Source organism: Grampus griseus (genome assembly GCF_964374135.1).
Source record: "Grampus griseus genome assembly, chromosome: 9".
NCBI lineage: Eukaryota > Metazoa > Chordata > Mammalia > Artiodactyla > Delphinidae > Grampus > Grampus griseus.
Window position 1 is genome coordinate 68,604,251 of NC_139003.1, and position 19,038 is coordinate 68,623,288.

Below are 19,038 nucleotides of genomic sequence, written 5' to 3' on the forward strand. Positions count from 1 at the left end.
ACGTTTTTAGGGATTTAATGCGTAGCATGGTGGCTGTAATTAACAATAGTATATTGTATAACTGAAATAAACTTAAGAGGGTAAATCTTAAGTGTTCTCACCCACACCCCCAAAAAAGAAAATGGTAATTATGTGAGGTGATGGATCTATTAGCTTGATTACGGTGATCATTTCAAAGTGTATGTCAAAACATCACACTGTATACATTAAATACACGCCACTTTTATTGGTCAATTATACCTCAAGAAAGCTGGGGCGGAAAGTACTTCTATACTGCAAATCCTGAGAACCTTACGTAGCTATGACTGATGCCAACAGAATGCTGAGTCTGGGCCATCAATTCATCAGTCACTGTCTTTATCAATGGAGTCACCTCTGGCCTGTGGGTGCTGTGTCTGGACCTTCAGTCACAGGGTAACAGCCCAGAGCCTCTCCATCCTGCTTTTCAGCAGTCTTTACCTGAGACACTCCTTTAAGAAGTACTATTTCCAAATTCTGAGTTGCCAATTAACATGTACTTCATGGTTATTTTTAGACTTCTGTGGAGGTTTTGTCCATCTAGCATTGAACATTTACTCTTTTTTTTTTTAGACAGCTCTAAAGCTCTTTCTTGCAGTTAAGAACATGGCACCTGGAGCCAAGATCCCTGGGAGTTTGAATCTAGCTCTGCAACAAATTTGCTGTACAATTTTGGGCAAATTACTTAAGCGCCATGGCTCAGTTTACTTATCAGAATTGATAGATTAGTTAAATTAATATGTGAGAGTTAAGGATTAAATTTTCCAAAACTTCTTCCCTATCGGCTGGTCTTCTGGAAAGCTTCAGAGAAAAAAGCTACAGCTTTAAAACAATGAATGTCGGTAGAGCTTTGAGGTGGTAAGTAAATCAGGTTACCATTCCGCCATGCTGTATCAACTATGGACCTCCAACCATGGACACTAAGCTGGTGGATCAAACCAGTGGCCTTCTACTTACCAAGCTGCCACCACAACTCAGATCCTAGCCTGTCAGACATACCAAGGTCTTGATAGTGTTTCAATCCTCTCAGGCAGGCAGAGCAGCACGAGAACCAAGGTTCTGCCATGCTGCAGCAGTGTTAGATCACGGGCCCTTATCACACCAGGGAAAGGGCTGGTTCTCCCTTAATTATGTAGCTTAAAAGCCACACTGCTCCAAGATTAGAGTCTTATAATGCAGTGAACACTGCCTCTGTTCCTGAGTCCATGGATTGGACTTTCCCCAATAAACACTGTTCTAGAAAGTCCCTATTCTAGTGTGAGTCCTGTCATGTCATTCATCTTTGTTTTCTTGAATTTATATGAAACACTAATGACCATCTTTCCATATAGTGTACCTTAAATGTTTGCTATTATTCCACTCGCTTCTCACTTAACTTCCACTTTTAAATGACCCTTTCACACATCACCACATCTCCATTATCCCTTTACATTTTAAATCTTACATTTATTGAGGTTTTACTATTCGTCAGAATCTGTGCTAAATACGTTAAACAATTATCTTACTGAAACCACATAACATACCTCTGCATATATTATCATTATCCTCATGTTATGGATAAGGAAGGTAAGCACAGAAGTTTAAAGAATCTGTCTGAGACCGTACTGCCAGTGAGGGGTAATACCCAGACTAAGGTCTGTGGGACTCTCAACAGTTAACCTCTCAAGTACACAGGGTGTCAGTTTACTCCAGGTAACTAGTACTACATCATGGAAGTCACAAGACTTTACTCAGAGGGCAGTGACACTACAGGTCCCAAGGTCAACTCAGAAGAAACACCTCATCTGGAGGAAGTCATCTGAGTGCTAAAAAGCTTAATTGCAGGCTTCCCTGGTGGCGCAGTGGTTGAGAGTCCGCCTGCCGATGCAGGGGACGCGGGTTCGTGCCCCGGTCCGGGAAGATCCCACATGCTGCGGAGCGGCTGGGCCCATGAGCCATGGCCGCTGAGCCTGCGCGTCCGGAGCCTGGGCTCCGCAACGGGAGAGGCCACAACAGTGAGAGGCCCGCGTACCGCAAAAACAAACAAACAAAAAAACCTTAATTGCCACCACAGACAATCCCCTAACTCAGATCATTTCTCTGGGTCCTAGACAGGGAAGAGAGTATCTAAGGTAGGTCATCCAATTCAGGTCCTCAGATTTGATCCTGGAAGAGCCAAGGGCTTCTGAACCACTGCATTCAATATACGCCAAGCAGGTGATGGTTACAGAAGTAATCATTGTGATAATACAACCTTAATGAAAGTTCTCCTTTATATGTCCCTCTGTCTCACTGTTAAAATTCCCTTTGAAGGCCAGTTACTTTTCTGATGCAAAACGACAAGAATTGTGGAATGGAAAATACAAGTCCTAATCTTAACAAACCAGAACACTATTACAAAGAATTCTAGGCTCCCATTTTATCATACAGATTATACATCCAAAGCTAGGAAGTGTTTTTTTTTGTTGTTGTACGCGGGCCTCTCACTGTTGCGGCCTCTCCCGTTGAGGAGCACAGGCTCCGGACGCGCAGGCTCAGCGGCCATGGCTCACGGGCCCAGCCGCTCCACGGCATGTGGGATCTTCCGGGACCGGGGCACGAACCCGCGTCCCCTGCATCGGCAGGCGGACTCTCAACCACTGCGCCACCAGGGAAGCCCCTAGAAAGTGTTTAGGCAAAAGGCAAAGCTACCAAATCTGCTCAAGCTTATCTTTCCACTGAGGTTTACTATAGAACGTTATACTATACATAACTAATGGGCGATTTTGTAGTAAACGAGAAGTGACTGGCATTAGCTCACATAAATCATGTTTGGCAGGCATATTTTGTAAATATTACCCATTTTGTAAATGATAAAGGATGATATGTTTAAAAAGCATGCATGGTAACATGACCACTTTACGTTTCTTAGTAATGCATAAGACATTTGCAAGCTGAGAACTGGCAAGCTGACGTAAACAAATCTTATCTGTCTTAATCAAAAATTTTTAAAAATCACATAGGGTAGGGTACCCTACTATCCACTGGATTAGCGTAAGTTAGAGTTTCATTCATTCAACCAATAAGTTGTCTACTGAGGGCTCTGAGCCAGACACTAGACAGCACATTGAGACCACAGCAATAGACTAGACAGTTTCTGTCCTCATGGAGATCATACTGGCAAGATGAAATAAAGTTAAGACCTGTGTTTCTCCAATTTCAATATGCATAAGAATCTCTGGGAATCTCGTTAAAAATACAGATTTTGATCCCATTAGATGTGGAGCGGGGTCTAAGAATCTGCATTTTTTTTCCACTTTAAAATTTTATTTAAAAATTGGAACAGATACTTAATCATTAAACACATGAAAAAGTCATCACAGATACCTTTTCAAATCAAATACACAGTATGGTTCTGTTATACATCCACAAAAATGGCTAAAATTATAAAACTGACAACAATAAATTCTGTTTGGGTGTGAAATTGACTCTGTTGGTGGTAGTGTAAAACGCCACAATGAGTAGAATCTGCATTTCTAACAAGCAACCAGGTCATGTTGCTATAGTTGGTCCAAGGATCACACTGTGAAGCAGCAAGCAGTTAGATAATATAAAAGTCCTCTCTCATTTTCAGTAGATATATTTACTGAGAAATGTGCCTCCAACTAACAATCAGAAGGTAACTTGAACCTTGATTCTACTGAAGGTACTGCCTTTCTGTATCATCTAAAATAAGTTACCTATATCTTTTATTAAATATATCAGTATGGCAAGCTAAGTGACTAAAATTAAAGAATTTATTACTTCAACTGTATTTTCCCTCAAATTCTTCCCAAACTTACAGCATAATCTAATTTACATTTACAAAATTTTAACTTTTCTAAGTAATACAGACACTGGCCAGATATATACGGAAGTATCATGAGAGCCTAGTTTCCATATACATATGCACTAATAAAGTATGTACAAGTTATGTTCTAATCAAAGTGTCATTAATTTGAAATCACTAATTAGAATGCACACCAACTACTGTTTCCAATTAGTGTTATAAATGATTTAAATAGTCTAAAGATAATAGTCTATTTCATTTAGATATGCATTCATTAGAAATTACAATTATATATACACACACATATACAAATATATATGTATATATATGTGTGTATATATACACACACACACAGCTTTATCCCCAAGCCATTGTAAAATTTGAGTGTGCATGAAACAAAAGTTTACATTAGCAGTTCTTAACTGTGGGAAACTTTGTCCTAAGAGGAAATTCAGCCATATCGGGAGACATTTTCGGTTGTCAGAAGTGTGAGAGGGAAGTACGACCAGTGCCGAGTTGGTAGAGGACAGGGATGCTATTAAATATTCTATAATGCACACGCAGGCCAGCCTCCAGAACAAAGAATTATCTGTCCCAAAATGTTAATAACGTAGCAACTGCAAAATCCTGGGCTAAATGGAGAGCTGTGGTTTCTGGCCTTCAGCATTTATTCAGAAATCAGTAGCTGACATCAAAAGCAGTAATATTCTAACAACTTAAAGGTTTTAGTAGAGTCATTTTTTAACAAGGGAAATACTAAAATTGTATTTTATCAGACAAGTGTTTTAATATAATTTTAAAATAACATACCATAAATATGACAAGTGTGTTCAAAATGGCTAGATGAGGTCTCTATACTATCGCTTATATGTGGAATCTAAAAAAATAATACAAATGAACTTATTTACAAAACAGAAATAGAGTTACAGGTATAGAAAATAAACTTATGGTTACCAGGAGAGAAGAGGGGGGAGGGATAAATTGGGAGATTGGGATTGACATATACACACAACTATATATAAAATAGATAACTAATAAGGACCTACTGTATAGACCAGGGAACTCTACTCAGTACTCTGTAATGATGTATATGGGAAAAGAATCTAAAAAAGAGTGGATATATGTATATGTGTAACTGCATCACTTTGCTGTACACCTGAAACTAACACAACATTGTAAATCAACTATACTCCAATAAAAATTAAAAACAAATAGGACATAATATATTCTCAGCTCGAACTCTGTCTGTTACCAAGTTTTCAACACTGTCTCTAATTTTAAATTAGATAGGAAATAAAAAAAGAAGAAAACTAAAATCAGCTAGAAACATGCATGAGTAGCTTAGTGAAGAGTTCCTTCATATGTAACCACAAAAAAACAATGCACTGATTAACTTTTTTTTCTTTTTTCTCTTTTTGGCCATGCTGTGCAGCTTATGGGATTTTAGTTCCCGACCAGGGATCAAACCCGGGCCCTCAGTAGTGAGAGCTCAGAGTCCTAACCATGTGACTGCAGCGAATTCCCAACTTTAAGGAATATTTAATACCACCCTAACACTTGTAAAATCCAAATACTGCCAATATAATTGTTCAGACCCTACATAGTAAGAGATTTTTATTAATGTATTTTCCTCTTGAGTAAAAAATATAATTACTGTATATATAAAATAAGATTTCCATCTCATACAACTTTCCATTATGAGTTACATAATATACATTTAGCCCATAGGCCCAAAACATTTTTTAAATATTAAGGATAAATTACGTTTTGAGCAAAAATAACAAAAACATGATCATGTGACTTATTTCAGAAGTATGTGAACAATTATCTACCTCAGGATATTTTTAAAGCAGTATGTTTCTAGGTGATACAGAAAGGTAGATTCATATCCTGATATAGAATCTTATTACAGATCCTAAAGAATACACCTTAAAATGTTGCTTATGGACCTGTTTCTTCACGCCACTGCAATTCCCCCTCAGCAGAGCTCAGTTCCCCATCACTCTCTCTCTCTCCCTCCCCCTTTCCTGACAGAAGGCTTCTGGCCACCAACTTTATCACCATAGCTAACTCCAGTTCATCTCATCAACATCTTTTATTTGCTATTCTTTTCCCTCCATTTGTAAAAACAGTTTTCTTCTGGTTGGGAAATCAATTATAACTTCTTGGGTGTACTCTGTGTTCTAAACTCTTCTCAACTGTTCACATGATTGATGGACACCCAGCAGCTACCTCTTTATCTCCAGAAACACATTTGGCTGATGTCCAGGTGGAGGGGTATTCCAGAAGCTTGCTTGTTCATCATTCTACCACCACTAACCACACCTATTTATCTGGCTCCTCCATATACACAGCACTGTGCAAGAGATCAGCGATAAAAGAGATGGTGAAAGCGATAGGCAAAAGAATAACAATAAAACGTAGCATATTCAGAATGACACCTCTGTTGGTAAGTAGTTTAGAAAGTCCAAGAACCAGAAAAAATGGGAACAACTTCATGGAAAGAGTAATATTAAATCAAGTATTAAACATAACTGACAAGGATGGCATGCAATCAAGCAGAACACCGAGTGAAAAAGAGTGAGAGAAAACTAGAAAATTTCAAAGCATGAGCAAGACAATACGCTGGGCCACAAAAGAGCTGACATTGTGAGTGAAAGGTTCAGCATCGACTGTGAGAGGTCTGAAATAATGGGTCAAAATGTATAGACTCTGACTCACATGCAGCGAACAGTCATTGAAGATATGAGGAGAAAGAGAGGAGATATTTAACCTAAGGAGACAAGTACTACAAAGCTTTGAAAACAAGTTCTCAGGTACCAAGACACCATGGATAATTTATTCTGACCACAAGTTCAAAGGGGTATATTTGGTTTAGTTTCCCTAAAACAGCAAAAACCTTGGAGCCATTATTTACTTAAAGCCACCAGAACAAAAGAATAATCTACTTTATGGTGTTACTAACTATAGTCATACCACATGCAAATAGTTGAAATGTATCACCAAACTCAATTATTAGGGAAACATTAATAAGTATAAAATTATTATTTTAAAAACATTACATATCCTCTATTCAGAACCAAAAAGAAATCAATAAAATGAAATGACATCAGTGAATAAGTTTTAAAACTTTATCTCAATTTAAATAGCATAAGAAAATTAGTGTATACATATTCATGAAAATCAACTGTTGATGGTTGGAAACTATAATCTACATGCCAAAGAGCAATTCTTTTCAGCTTCTTATAAAAATTTTCCCTCTAAGCACATTTACCATGTGTGTAAAATCAATTTCCTGAATTACAAGAGGAGACCTGAGTTTTACAAATATATCCCCAAATCTAGATGTTGGCTATTTTTTTGGCTTATTTGTTTTTAACTTAGCATAACATAACTAGAACTTGTGTGCAGTGACCTAATTCCTAAGCAGACAAGGATTATCATTTTTACAAATTAACCATCTGGTTCCTTTAGAAAGAGTAATATTTCAATATGTCCCTATGTTTCAAAAATACACACAGATACAAAAGGTGAATACATGTTAAGTATACAAAGAAAAAGTAAAGAAAGTGGCATTTAGGGAGGATTATCCTTACTCCCTCATTAATAACCAAATTCTAAAACTCTGACAACCAATTATAATTATAAACTGTTAATTTTATTAAATAGAGCATGAACATAATTAATACCATCCCAAGCAACTAGGTGGTCCAGTGATTTTTGGACATTTTTACCTCTGGAAAACTGATCAGGAAATCTGGCTAACATCCCAAACAAACTAAATGGATTTTATTGGATGGTCTTCAGCTAATTTATGTAGTCTTGTACATACACCAAAACCGCATACTCTAAATGAATTAATTCTGTTGGCACTGTTCAGACTCAGAGGCCCGAGAAACATTGTTCACAGTGTTATTTCACTATTACACTGTACAGTGTTCAGCTTCAAAAAAATGAAAAATCGGTACTTTAAACATAATATTTTAAAATGTTATGTGCCAAAATCAGCATGAAATAACCCTAATTTGAACAGGTCTTACAATGCTGAGATGACTGGATTTGTTCTATTTCTTTAATTTCTGCTTTTCTTCTTACTTCATTTGCTATTTTGGATGTTTTGCTTGACGAATATGTCATACACTGAATTTAGTTACGTCTATTAAAAAAAAAAAAAGGCACAGATCCTTGAGGGCATTAGGAAAAATAAACTAGGGCAAAACCTTGAGGGCATTAGGAAAAATAAACTAGGTACCACAGACAACCTCGACAAAACCAAAGCATGCCTTTCACCCAGGAAAGCAAATGATTTTCAGTTATATGCTGCTTGTCATTTGTGGTTACGCAAAACAATAATTAAATTATGTGCTCCAGGAAACAGGAAGGGGTGGATAAGCAAAACACACAAAAAGCCCCTATGGTCCCTGTTTGTCCAGATTATAGATCAGCATTCTTCAGGAGCTTCTTTTCTTCTATTATAGGAACAAAAATTGGGTTGAAGACACTTGTGATTTTAGGGGTTCTGTGATGTATAAAAACATTAAATACTACCTGTCTTTTTCCATAGAATTTTACTTTTAAGCAGCAGCCGCCAACAGTCTTCTTATACATGTAAATTGCATCGTGACATTTTCAGCTCAAGTCTTCTACCACTTCATTTTGCTTGTAGGACAAAACGTAAGTAATGGTAGTGGTTACAGTAGCAGTGTAGGTGGTGGTAGTCACAGTATGCTTAACAAAGCCTACGAGGCTGCATTTAGACCCTCGCGGTCTCTATCCTCACCTCCCACCAGTCCACCTCCACTCCAGTCATACAAGCCTTATTTCAGTGCCCCTGAACGAAGCTCTTCAAGGACCTTTCACACACTGTTCCTTCTGTATTTCTCTCTAAATAGCTAACTCGTGAATACCAGTTTAGCCTTAAGTAAATGCCACATCTGCCAAGAGATGCTCACTTACTGCCCTCTACTCGCAATTTAAATCACTGTCCAGGGCTCTCTTACATAAGGACAGTTTACTTTTTCCTTAGTATCGTTATCACAATTTGTAATTAAACATTTTTTGTGTGTTTGTTTACTGTTTTATCCCCAACTGCACAGTATGCTCCTTGAGGACAGGGAACAATACCTGCTTAGTTCAACTGCATAAATCCAGTGACTAAATCTTGATAGGCATTTAATATTTGGTAAATACATTCATGAATTAAGTAACTAATGAAAGACCACTCTTCCTACTTCTAAATTCCTTACTGTTCTCAGCACAGTATATGGCAAAAATTATTTTTCAGTGAGAGTTGGGAAGAAGGGGCGAGGTCTCTTCCATCACTGTCTACTGCCCTGACGTATCTTCTAGAGACCTCTATCTCCAAAGTAGGTAGGTTCTGTGAAATACTTCGACCTTCTTAAAGAAATCAAAGAAGGAATCTAACAAGCCTGATAATGAAGTCTTGAAATTTAAGTCTGAGTGAAATCTGCATGTGTATGGAGGGTGGGAGCAGTAAGTCTCTACTCAGTTAGTTCCTTATTTCATTTTTTAGCAACCTCCTCCATGTATTTGGTGTGTATCATTACATTAGAGTTGAGATATTCAGTTCATCACTAAGGTATGTCTCAAAATCTAGCATGGATAATTATAATAAGCATACTCAATTTCTTCCTTCAGTTTCATCAGGAAACATCCTTTCTTTTCATGCCAATAAAACAATCCTCCTGTTGTGCACTGAGCAGCTCCACACCTACACAGATCTGCCCTACAGGTGCGTGGATTTTAATAGTGGTGACTTCATGCTTTTCATATGTCCTTTGCAAAATGAGACAAAAGCTCTGGAGGTAAAAATATTAGAATATGTGGCATTTTGTGTTTGTCTATAAGTTATAGGCTGAAAAATGCCATAAGATAAATGTGCCCTTATAAAGGGAGAGAAAATTGTAGAAAACTGGTAATTTCTTTTACAAGGAGACTTCTTTCTGACCTTAGATATAATCCTTCTGTCAAACTTAAAATTCTTTATTTCACCGTTTCTTAGAAAAATATTCAGTAGTAGAAATCATAATGAATCAAGCAGCACCTACATTCAATTAGTTACATAATCTTAGACAAAGTATTAAGCCATAAGGTTTCCCTATTTCTATTTGTAAGATGAGAGGGAAAGTCATAGGTTTATTTTAAAGGATTAAGATACATAATATTCTCTCTGACAAATGGAAGGCACTCCATAATTGTTAGTCTTGTGACTGTTTATGAGAGAAAACATCCTGATAAGTCCTTGTGTGGGTTAATAGTTTTTAGGCAAATTTAGAAGCCAGGGCAGATTTAGCAGAAATGAATGACATCTCCTCTGAAGGTCAACCAAGATTGTCTGAGTAAGTTAACAGGACACACAAAATTCCGTTTTACAATTTCTACCTTCATTAGACTCATTTCTTCTAAAATTCATGTTATAGTCAGTATGTTTCATCAGATTATACAACAGGTTACCTACGGCTATACTATGGACTGATCAACATAAAAATCTAAACAAATTAGTCATGAATTCTTTTCTTGGTTGGTTTGTATTGGATAGAATGACATTTAATTAGGAGATTATATTCATTCCTTGGTGAGAGTATGTCCTCAGGCTGTTGGTTTTGGCTAGTTAGGGCCTCGTGTCCGTTGTTGATTCCAAAACTATTCAGAATGTTCTGATCATCTCTGGGGTTTTTTATACAGAATTTCTGGTAGATTCAATTACTAAGGCCTAGAATCCATATAAAATAGACTGTGTGACTCATTTGACTAGGGAATTATAGTTGACACGGATGATGATCTTGATGAGGAAATTTTAGGTACAATAAAGCAAATTTCTGAAGTTCAGAGAAGACTTAGGTCTATATAGAGTACTGCCTCACATGCCACAGGAAACTAGGATGGCCATGTTAGTGGGTGTTTTCTTTTTACAACTCAGAAGATTTATTTTGAGATAGTAACAGTTTGTGATAATCAGTCTCTAAAACACACTCCCCAACGATACCCACATATAATTCCCTCCTCTTGAGTGTGCGTTGGACATACAGACTTGCTTCAAATAAACCGAATACGAAAGAAATGATGGAATGTCACTTCTAAGATTAGGCTACAAAACTACTGGGCCTTCAATCCTGAGTGCCATGTGGTGAGGCAACCCTGTGGACAAGCCTACATGGCAAGGGATTGAGACCTGCCAGCAACCACGTAATGTTGAGAGCAGAATCTACCTCCACATCAAGTCTTCAGATTAGACTGTAAAGGACAGCCTATAGAGGACAGACAGCTTGACTGTAATCAAATGAAAGACCTTGAGTCAAAGGAACCTGGCTAAGCTGTGCCTAGATTCTTAACTCACAGAAACTGAGACAGTAGATGTTTGTTACTTAAGGTCACTAAACTTGGGGGTAACTTGTTATGCAGCAAGCACAGTACAATATATAATACAATGTCCAACTTAGTAATAAGAAGTTGTGATCATTTATCCATTCATTTATTTATTCAACATTCAATAAATGTCCCCCTTTTATTAAGACTGCATCATGCTTTGGGAAGACCTCACATGGGGCTGTATAGCCTCTCACAAAACACAATAGAAGGGTACATAAACCAGACTTCACGGGAAAAACAAAGCTTTTCAGGAAAAGTTCCCTGGGGAAAATGACATCGTGGGTGAAGGCCCTGGAGGGAAGAAAGTACTATCACATTTGAGAAGCTGCAAAAAGTAGAGCTGGCCTGAAGAGTGCACAGTTAGAGAGTGCAGGGCTGTTTGGCAAGGGTGCCGGTTAAGAAGACAGATTCTGGTGTTACATGAATCCAAGTTCATCTCCATGTCCCTGTTCTGCCCCTTCACAACAATGTTAACAAGAACCATTTAAACATCCCCTCTAGGGCTTCCCTGGTGGCGCAGTGGTTGAGAGGCCGCCTGCCACTGCAGGGGACACGGGTTCGTGCCCCGGTCTGGGAAGATCCCACATGCCGCGGAGCGGCTGGGCCCGTGAGCCATGGCCGCTGGGCCTGCGCGTCCGGAGCCTGTGCTCCGCAGCAGGAGAGGCCACAACAGTGAGAGTCCCGCGTACCGCAAAAAAAACCAAAACAACAACAACAAAAAAAACATCCCCTCTATGCCTCAGTTCTTTCATCTGGAAAAAAAAGTTAACAGTACCCATTTCAAAAGGTTGTTAAGAGCACTTGCTATGGTACCTAGCATAAAATAAGTGCTGAAAACCATTGGCTGTTATTATTGTTATTTTTATTAGTAGTATTAGTCATGTGAGAGATCTTATGAGACATAGCAAAGCATTTTTATATTAATTTAGAAGCAATGGAAAACCAAGAAACAGATTTGAATAGGGAATAACATGATAAACAATTCAGAACAATCATTCAAACAGCCCCATAAAGAATAAATCTGAGAGGGGCAAGATTGAAGGCTGGAGGTCAACTAACAGGCTGTTGCAATAATCCAGACAACAGCTGGGGTGCCTAGGACAGTGGCAATGAAGATAAAAGGACACATATGAATGATAATGAGAGGTAGAATTCAAATGTTTTGGAACTTGATTTGCTTTCGGAGTGAGATGGAGAATGAGTCAAACTTTATACGAGGTTTAGGGAATGAGGAAATGATATGCATTTTCACAGACTGAAACCTTAGCAGATGGAGAAGGACTGGCTGGAAAAAGAATTTGTGAATGTGAAATATCATCGACATCATGGACATTTAAGGGACCTCCGACTGAATATACAGATCTGAAATGCAGGAAAATGAATAATTAAACACAGGGCTAGAGAATATTTTGTGTCCCTAGCAAATGAAGGATACTGGAAGCCATCAGCATTTTTTTTAAAGACGTCCAATTACCTATGTCCAAAAATCTAAATATCATCAATAGAATCTTGAATCCTGCAAAAGAAACTTAGAAGCAGCAGCCAAAAATGAAAAAGGATAAAAGAAAAACAAGATGTTACAGAATCTACTGGATGAGACTCCTTCTAGAAAAAATAGTATCAGACAAGAGAGTCAAGTGGTGCAATAAATAAGGTAAGACTGATAAATGTCTTGTGGATTTCCCATAGGAAGGTCACTGAGGACTTCACCGAGAGCAGCCTACGGAAGGTTGCGGCAGAAGTCAAAATGCAGTGGACTGAGGAATGAGAAGATAAATTATTTTAAAGAAGTTTGGCTACAGGGTAACCTTGGGTTTAGAACTGTTTCTTTGTTTTTGTTTTAATGGAAGGAACATGTATCTGTTTATGGGGGAGGGGGAAGGGGGGAAGAGAACCAGAGCTCAGGAGAGGAAATAGTCTCAATGAGAAGATGGCTACAGATGCAAGATTCTTTAAAGGTTGGGGCTTGGAAGATAGGAATGTTCCCATATTGGAGTATATAATTATACTCTGAAGTTAGAGATAAGACCATATTTAAGAGTGGAGGTAAAGATGGTGGGGTTAGACCAGTGGTTCTCAACCGGAGGATGATTTTGTCCCCGCTCCAGGCAACATTTAGCAATGTCTGGAGACATTTTGTTTGCTACAACTAGGGGGTATAATACTGTCATCTAGTGGGTAGAAGACTGGGATGCTGCTAAACAGTGTCCAAGGCACAGGACAGTCCCTCACAATATCTAGTCCAAAATGCCAATAGTGCCAAGATTAAGAAACCTGGGTTAGACATTTAAGGAGAGAGGAAAAGGTTTAAAATATCCACTGAGGAGAATGGGGAGCTCACAATGGAATCACGGTATGCTTGCTTTACAACATTCAGGGCCCAGTGAAGAACGAAGACCAGTATTTTTCAAGTACAATGATCTACACTGTGGTATACTTTTCTCCAGCAGTGTTAAGACTGAATACAGGCTCAGAGAAGTGAAAAGTTAGACTAATAACATGAACGAGGTTTTACTAACTGGGTTTAATAGAAGGACAAGGGTATTAAAGATGCTGGTAAAAGATCCATGATCCACTCAAGTGATGGATCATGGTATCGAAGTAAAGGGTGAAACAAAAGGTAGCTGAAAGAGAGAAGACAGTGGGATTAGAGTTTCCTATAAAATTTAAATATGTGCAGTTAGAGTAATTTAGTGTAAGATAAGGAAAGGTAAAATATTGTGGTCAGAAGTTAAGAAATAGCCTTAGTATTTATTTTTCAGCACAGTTAAGATAATGGCTATATCCAGACTGGGCCCAACAGGTAGGTAGATGAAGTGCACTGAAAACAACGGACACTGGAAATGAGAAGGACAGGACCTGAGAAGCGAAGGCCCTGGAAAAAAAAAATCACACAGCGCCAGTTACACACCATTCTGTGTATCCCTAAATGCCATATCATTATTTAAACAATGATTTGAAAACATACATGGACCCAATGTATCATTGCAGCACTACATACAACAGCCAGGACACGAAAGCAACCTAAATGTCCATCAACAGATGAATGGATTAAAAAGATGTCGTATACACATATATGATGGAATACTACTCAGCCATAAAAAAGAATGAAATAATGTCATTTGCAGCGACGTGGATGGACCTCAAGATTGTCATACTGAGTGAAGTACGTCAGACAGAGAAAGACAAATATCATATGATATCGCTTATATGTGGAATCTTTAAAAATGGTACAAATGAACTTATTTACAAAACAGAAATAGAGTCACAGATGCAGAAAACGAACTTATAGTTACCAAGGAGGAAAGCGGGGGGGGATAAATTGGGAGATTCGGACTGACATATACACACGACTATATATAAAATGGATAACTAATAAGGACCTATTGTATAGCACAGGGAACTCTACTCAGTACTCTGTAATGGCCTATATGGGAAAAGAATCTAAAAAAGAGTGGATATATGTATATGTATAACTGATTCACTTTGCTGTACAGCAGAAAGTAACACAACATTGTAAATCAACTATACTCTAATAAAAATTAGAAAAAAACACACAAAACAATGAATAAACAAATTTCTCTCTTAAAACAGACTTGCGAGACCAGAAGGGGGAGCCCTCACACCCTGCGACTACAGCTGAGCCCAACAAGAAGAAACAGTCTTCTCTCCTGGCAAGGACTCAGCAAATAGAAACCACAGGCTATTTACTCTAGCCCTCCCAACTTCCTTGCTCCTTCTATAAAAGTGTCCTTCCCTTGCTATGGGGGGACTTGCATGTGGCTTGTCATGGTTGCAGACCCCAAATTTCAATTGTCTGTTTATCCTGAAGAAACCTATCTTTGCTGAAGAAATATCTGGCAGTCTATTTGTTTTAGATCAATAATTACCAAACATATACAGGAAAAGTAGCAACAAAAAGAGACTATCATAATAATTGTAACAAAAAGGACTCTTTGTAGAATCTAACACTGGGAAGACCAAGGCATGAGTGACACAGGATGCATCAGTTGGATGCTCAACAAGAGTGTAGAACCCAGCTCTCTAAACCTAGGGTTGATAGCCCAAGTCCCAGTAACACTCTTTCAGGATTCCATCTTATTGGCTTCTGCACTGAATGGATAAAGCATGAATGAAATTATCCAAGAGTAGAAGACTATTTTTCAGGCAAAACGTTGTCTCACGAGGTCAGACAATGGGAAGTTATGTACACTTAAATATCCTGCAGGGTGCAGCAGAGAAATTAGGGCACAGAACTTAGGAACAGATTCTTAACAGGTGAATTTGAGATAGAAAGCAAAGAACAAGGTGCTAAAACTTCCAGCAACAGAGGAGGAATACTCAGAAAGTCTACGAATAAAGGCAACTTGGAAAAGAAGATTGAAGTATAACCTTTACACCCAAGAGACAGCTGAGGCGGCTGCCATTTCTTTCCAGTTTTAGATTGTTGCTCCAAATGCTACTGGTAGGATTTAGCACTGACTGCCATCAAAACGACCACGGGGAGCTTGTTAAAAACTGAAATTCCAGAACTTATCCCACATGATTCACTAAATATTTACACATTCCAGGAATCTATGTATTTAACAGTTCATGTATTTAATACAGGACTGAAATTTGGGAGCTCGTAGTATCTACTACTTAATACTATCACACCTTCATCTCAACTGACGAGTTGAGATGTTAATAGACGCCATTGTTAAGTCTCTTATGGTTCATATTCGTTGAAAACTTACGGTATGGCAGATGCTTTTCTAAGCACATTAAAATACATTTTTAAAGTTCAGTTGTCCCAACAACTTTACAGTGCAGATGTTATTAACATTTTCAATTTAAGATAAGGAAATGAGGCAATAAAACAGACATCTGAGTACTGGCAATCTGATACCAGAGCCTGTTCTCTTTACTGACTGTGCTATCATGATAGAACTAGCTTACTAAAATAAACTTTTTCCTTTTGCTTTCAACTAGAATTACGTATGTTGTTAAAAAGCCATGACATGTTGATCATAAACCCAGGCAGTTACACATTTTAATGAAAACAAGGAAACTGATGAAAACAATAAAATCACCTTGGCAAGCAAAACATTTCAAAGCACAAAACTGTCACAAAAATAATGGATGTCCTTAGGGGTAAAAGTAGTAAATAATTCCTATACACCGCTTCACATTCACGGCTACTTCTTGCATTTCCTTCACCCTAATATTAAATATGAGGTTAACCTGGACCTTGATCAGTTCCAAAAGGGGGGGGGGCAAGAAACATCCATTCACTTCTTCAATGTCATAATTATGCTATCTTTTGCATATCTGTTTCTTTTTTTTCTCTCTCTCCTTAATCTCTTTCTTTTCTTCATGTATTCAACAAACTTTAGTAAGCATCTAGCATGTGCTGGCCACTGTGATTCTCAAGACAAGTGTCAACCTCACGCAGGGGCTCTTGTGCACCGGGGCGGGGTGGGGGTGGGGGGCTTTCTAAAGAAGTCACACTGACGCTGAATTTTAAAGGAGAAATAGAACTCAGAGAATGAAGGTGGGGAGGAAATCCAGAAGAGGAGTGGAGAAGGGGAACTAATTGTATTTCAAGTCAAAAGTGATGGCAAAACACAGGATTTCATTACAGCAAAATACGAAAATTAGCTTGAAAGTACTTTTATGTCTTCTCAAGGAAAGCATCTTTGTATGATAAAAATCTGTAGCAATCAAATGTATTTTATCAAACTGGATCTTTGAATACTTACATTTAATTCATTTTTTAGCATTTCTTCAAGACGATGACCTACATGTTCTTCATCTTCTTTTGTGTCCATAACTACACAAATTTGTTGTGAAATTCTTTCTGAGATAAAAAAGAAAAATAATATTGTTTCAAACAGAATATGGAACAAAGCCCTAGTATGCTGAAACCTATACTAACCCGCTGTTCATAACTATTGAACAAGAATAGGGAGGTGTGGGCTTTAGGCCAAGTGGAGTGACTTGGACTGCACAGAGATGTCCTGGACTCAACTGACCATCCAAGTCAGTAAATCTATGCCTTTAACATTTTGTGGGTGGGTAAACAGGACATCATGTAAGCAACAGAAATAAGGATCTTTGGATATATTTGAAGAGAGTAACTGCAGGTGACAGCTACTTGGCTCAAGAATTCAATCCTTCCACATTTACAAGGAATCTCCCAGAATCTGATTGAATCCCATCTCCCAGGCAGATCCTCTGGTTAGGTCATAAGATGTCTCCTGCATACAGCTCACTGTGCCACCTGGTGCCCTGGCTACGCACAGCATTTTCCTTGCCATTCCAGTCAATTCAATTAAATTCCTGCTTGTTTAACTATTACCACAACAAGTGAAAATAGTCAAAAATAGGTTTCTTCGAATTTGGAAGGCTTGAGATGATATAATTTAAAATCATAAGCGGTATGACATAGTGATATTCACCTTTGTAAACCCTGGATGCACTCTCCCCAAATACGTGCAGTCCTCCTTTACAGTAAACAGATCTAAAATACTAAGAAATGGCTATACTGCTGCCAGTTAAGAACACATTTCATGGTATTATGTCATGGATTTTTTTTTAAAGTCTCGTTTTAAATAGGAGTCCCAAACCAAACGTGAGTTTAACTTAGGACCTAGCTGCTTCTTACACTGGCAACTCCACATAACAGGCTCTCTAGAAACACTATTCTAGCAATAGTTAATGATTCTTCAAAAAAAAGCTGGGGAGAACGAAAGTTTATTTTCTTTTTCAATAAGTCACAGCTGTTTTATTAATTCTAAGAGAGATTTTTGTTTTGTTTTGGTTTGGTTTGGTTGGCCTCGCCGCATGGCATGTGGGATCTTAGTTTCCCAACCATGGATCAAACCCATGTCCCTGCATTGGAAGTGTGGAGGCGTGGAGTCTTAACCACTGGACCACCAGGGAAGTCCAAAACATTTAAAATAATAATGTCACCAGTTAATGGTATTCCTGTTACTACCTACCTCCCACTTAACAATAATAGTATATGTTCCAAGAGCCACACCCGATATTCACACTATGTCTCATGATGACCCTGCAAACAATATTATTGTGAATCTATGTGACAGATTCAGGTTCCTACCAACTTGAAAATGTCCATAATTTTAAGTTACACAAGCCTAATAAAATTAAATATAATTAAGAACACAAATGGAGGGTACAGATATTAAGTGCTATGGAACATCACTGTGATTAGAAAGGGAAATTGGTTGACAAGATTCAATAAATCTTTATGCTAAAATCAGCAAGGAGCTCACTCTTGAAAGGTAAACTTTGCTTAGTAGAGCCAAGAGGCTTTGAAAGTGATTAAGAGAAACAAGATTTTTTAAAAATTTAATGTATTGGGGTAGAAAGGGTACAAGCATAAACTTATTGTGACAAGAGACAAGATAAGTACTCAAAAAATCATTGGATGATTTAGCAGGGAGCTATGAAGTGGTATACTCAGTGAAGCCAGAACATGAAGGTCCCATGCTTTCCTGAATACCTAGAGTGTCCTGAAAGCTTTAGATGTAACTATAGTACGAGCAGTAGCTTTTGAAAATCAAGTTAATTCAAATGTATGTATTGTATTCTCTTAAATATTTGGAGAAATCTGGACTTTGTAATGTCCTAGCAAAAATCCAGTTACATTTCCAAATGCTTCTTTCACATACACCAAAAACATTATAATAAAAAATTTACTGTGTAAGTACAAAGTAATTTACTACATATATAATGGTACCACAACAATTCTGACTAATTCATAAAATAATGCATTAACAATACTTTTTAAAACAAAACACAACATATGCAGATTTCCCTTCCTTGTTTCATCATATATC

At 37.9% G+C, this 19,038-nt stretch overlaps 1 protein-coding gene across 3 annotated transcripts in view; it reads right to left on the minus strand.

Annotated features, from left to right (window-relative positions):
- CRPPA (CDP-L-ribitol pyrophosphorylase A) overlaps window positions 1–19,038 on the minus strand; it is a gene marked incomplete at its 5' end in the record, with an annotated part of 305,540 nt that overhangs the window by 159,745 nt on the left and 126,757 nt on the right. For all 3 annotated transcript variants that reach the window (XM_082662257.1, XM_082662256.1, XM_082662255.1), the window contains one exon: window positions 16,936–17,033. In XM_082662257.1, the coding sequence (XP_082518383.1) occupies window positions 16,936–17,033 (98 nt within the window). The remainder of the gene's footprint in view (window positions 1–16,935; window positions 17,034–19,038) is intronic.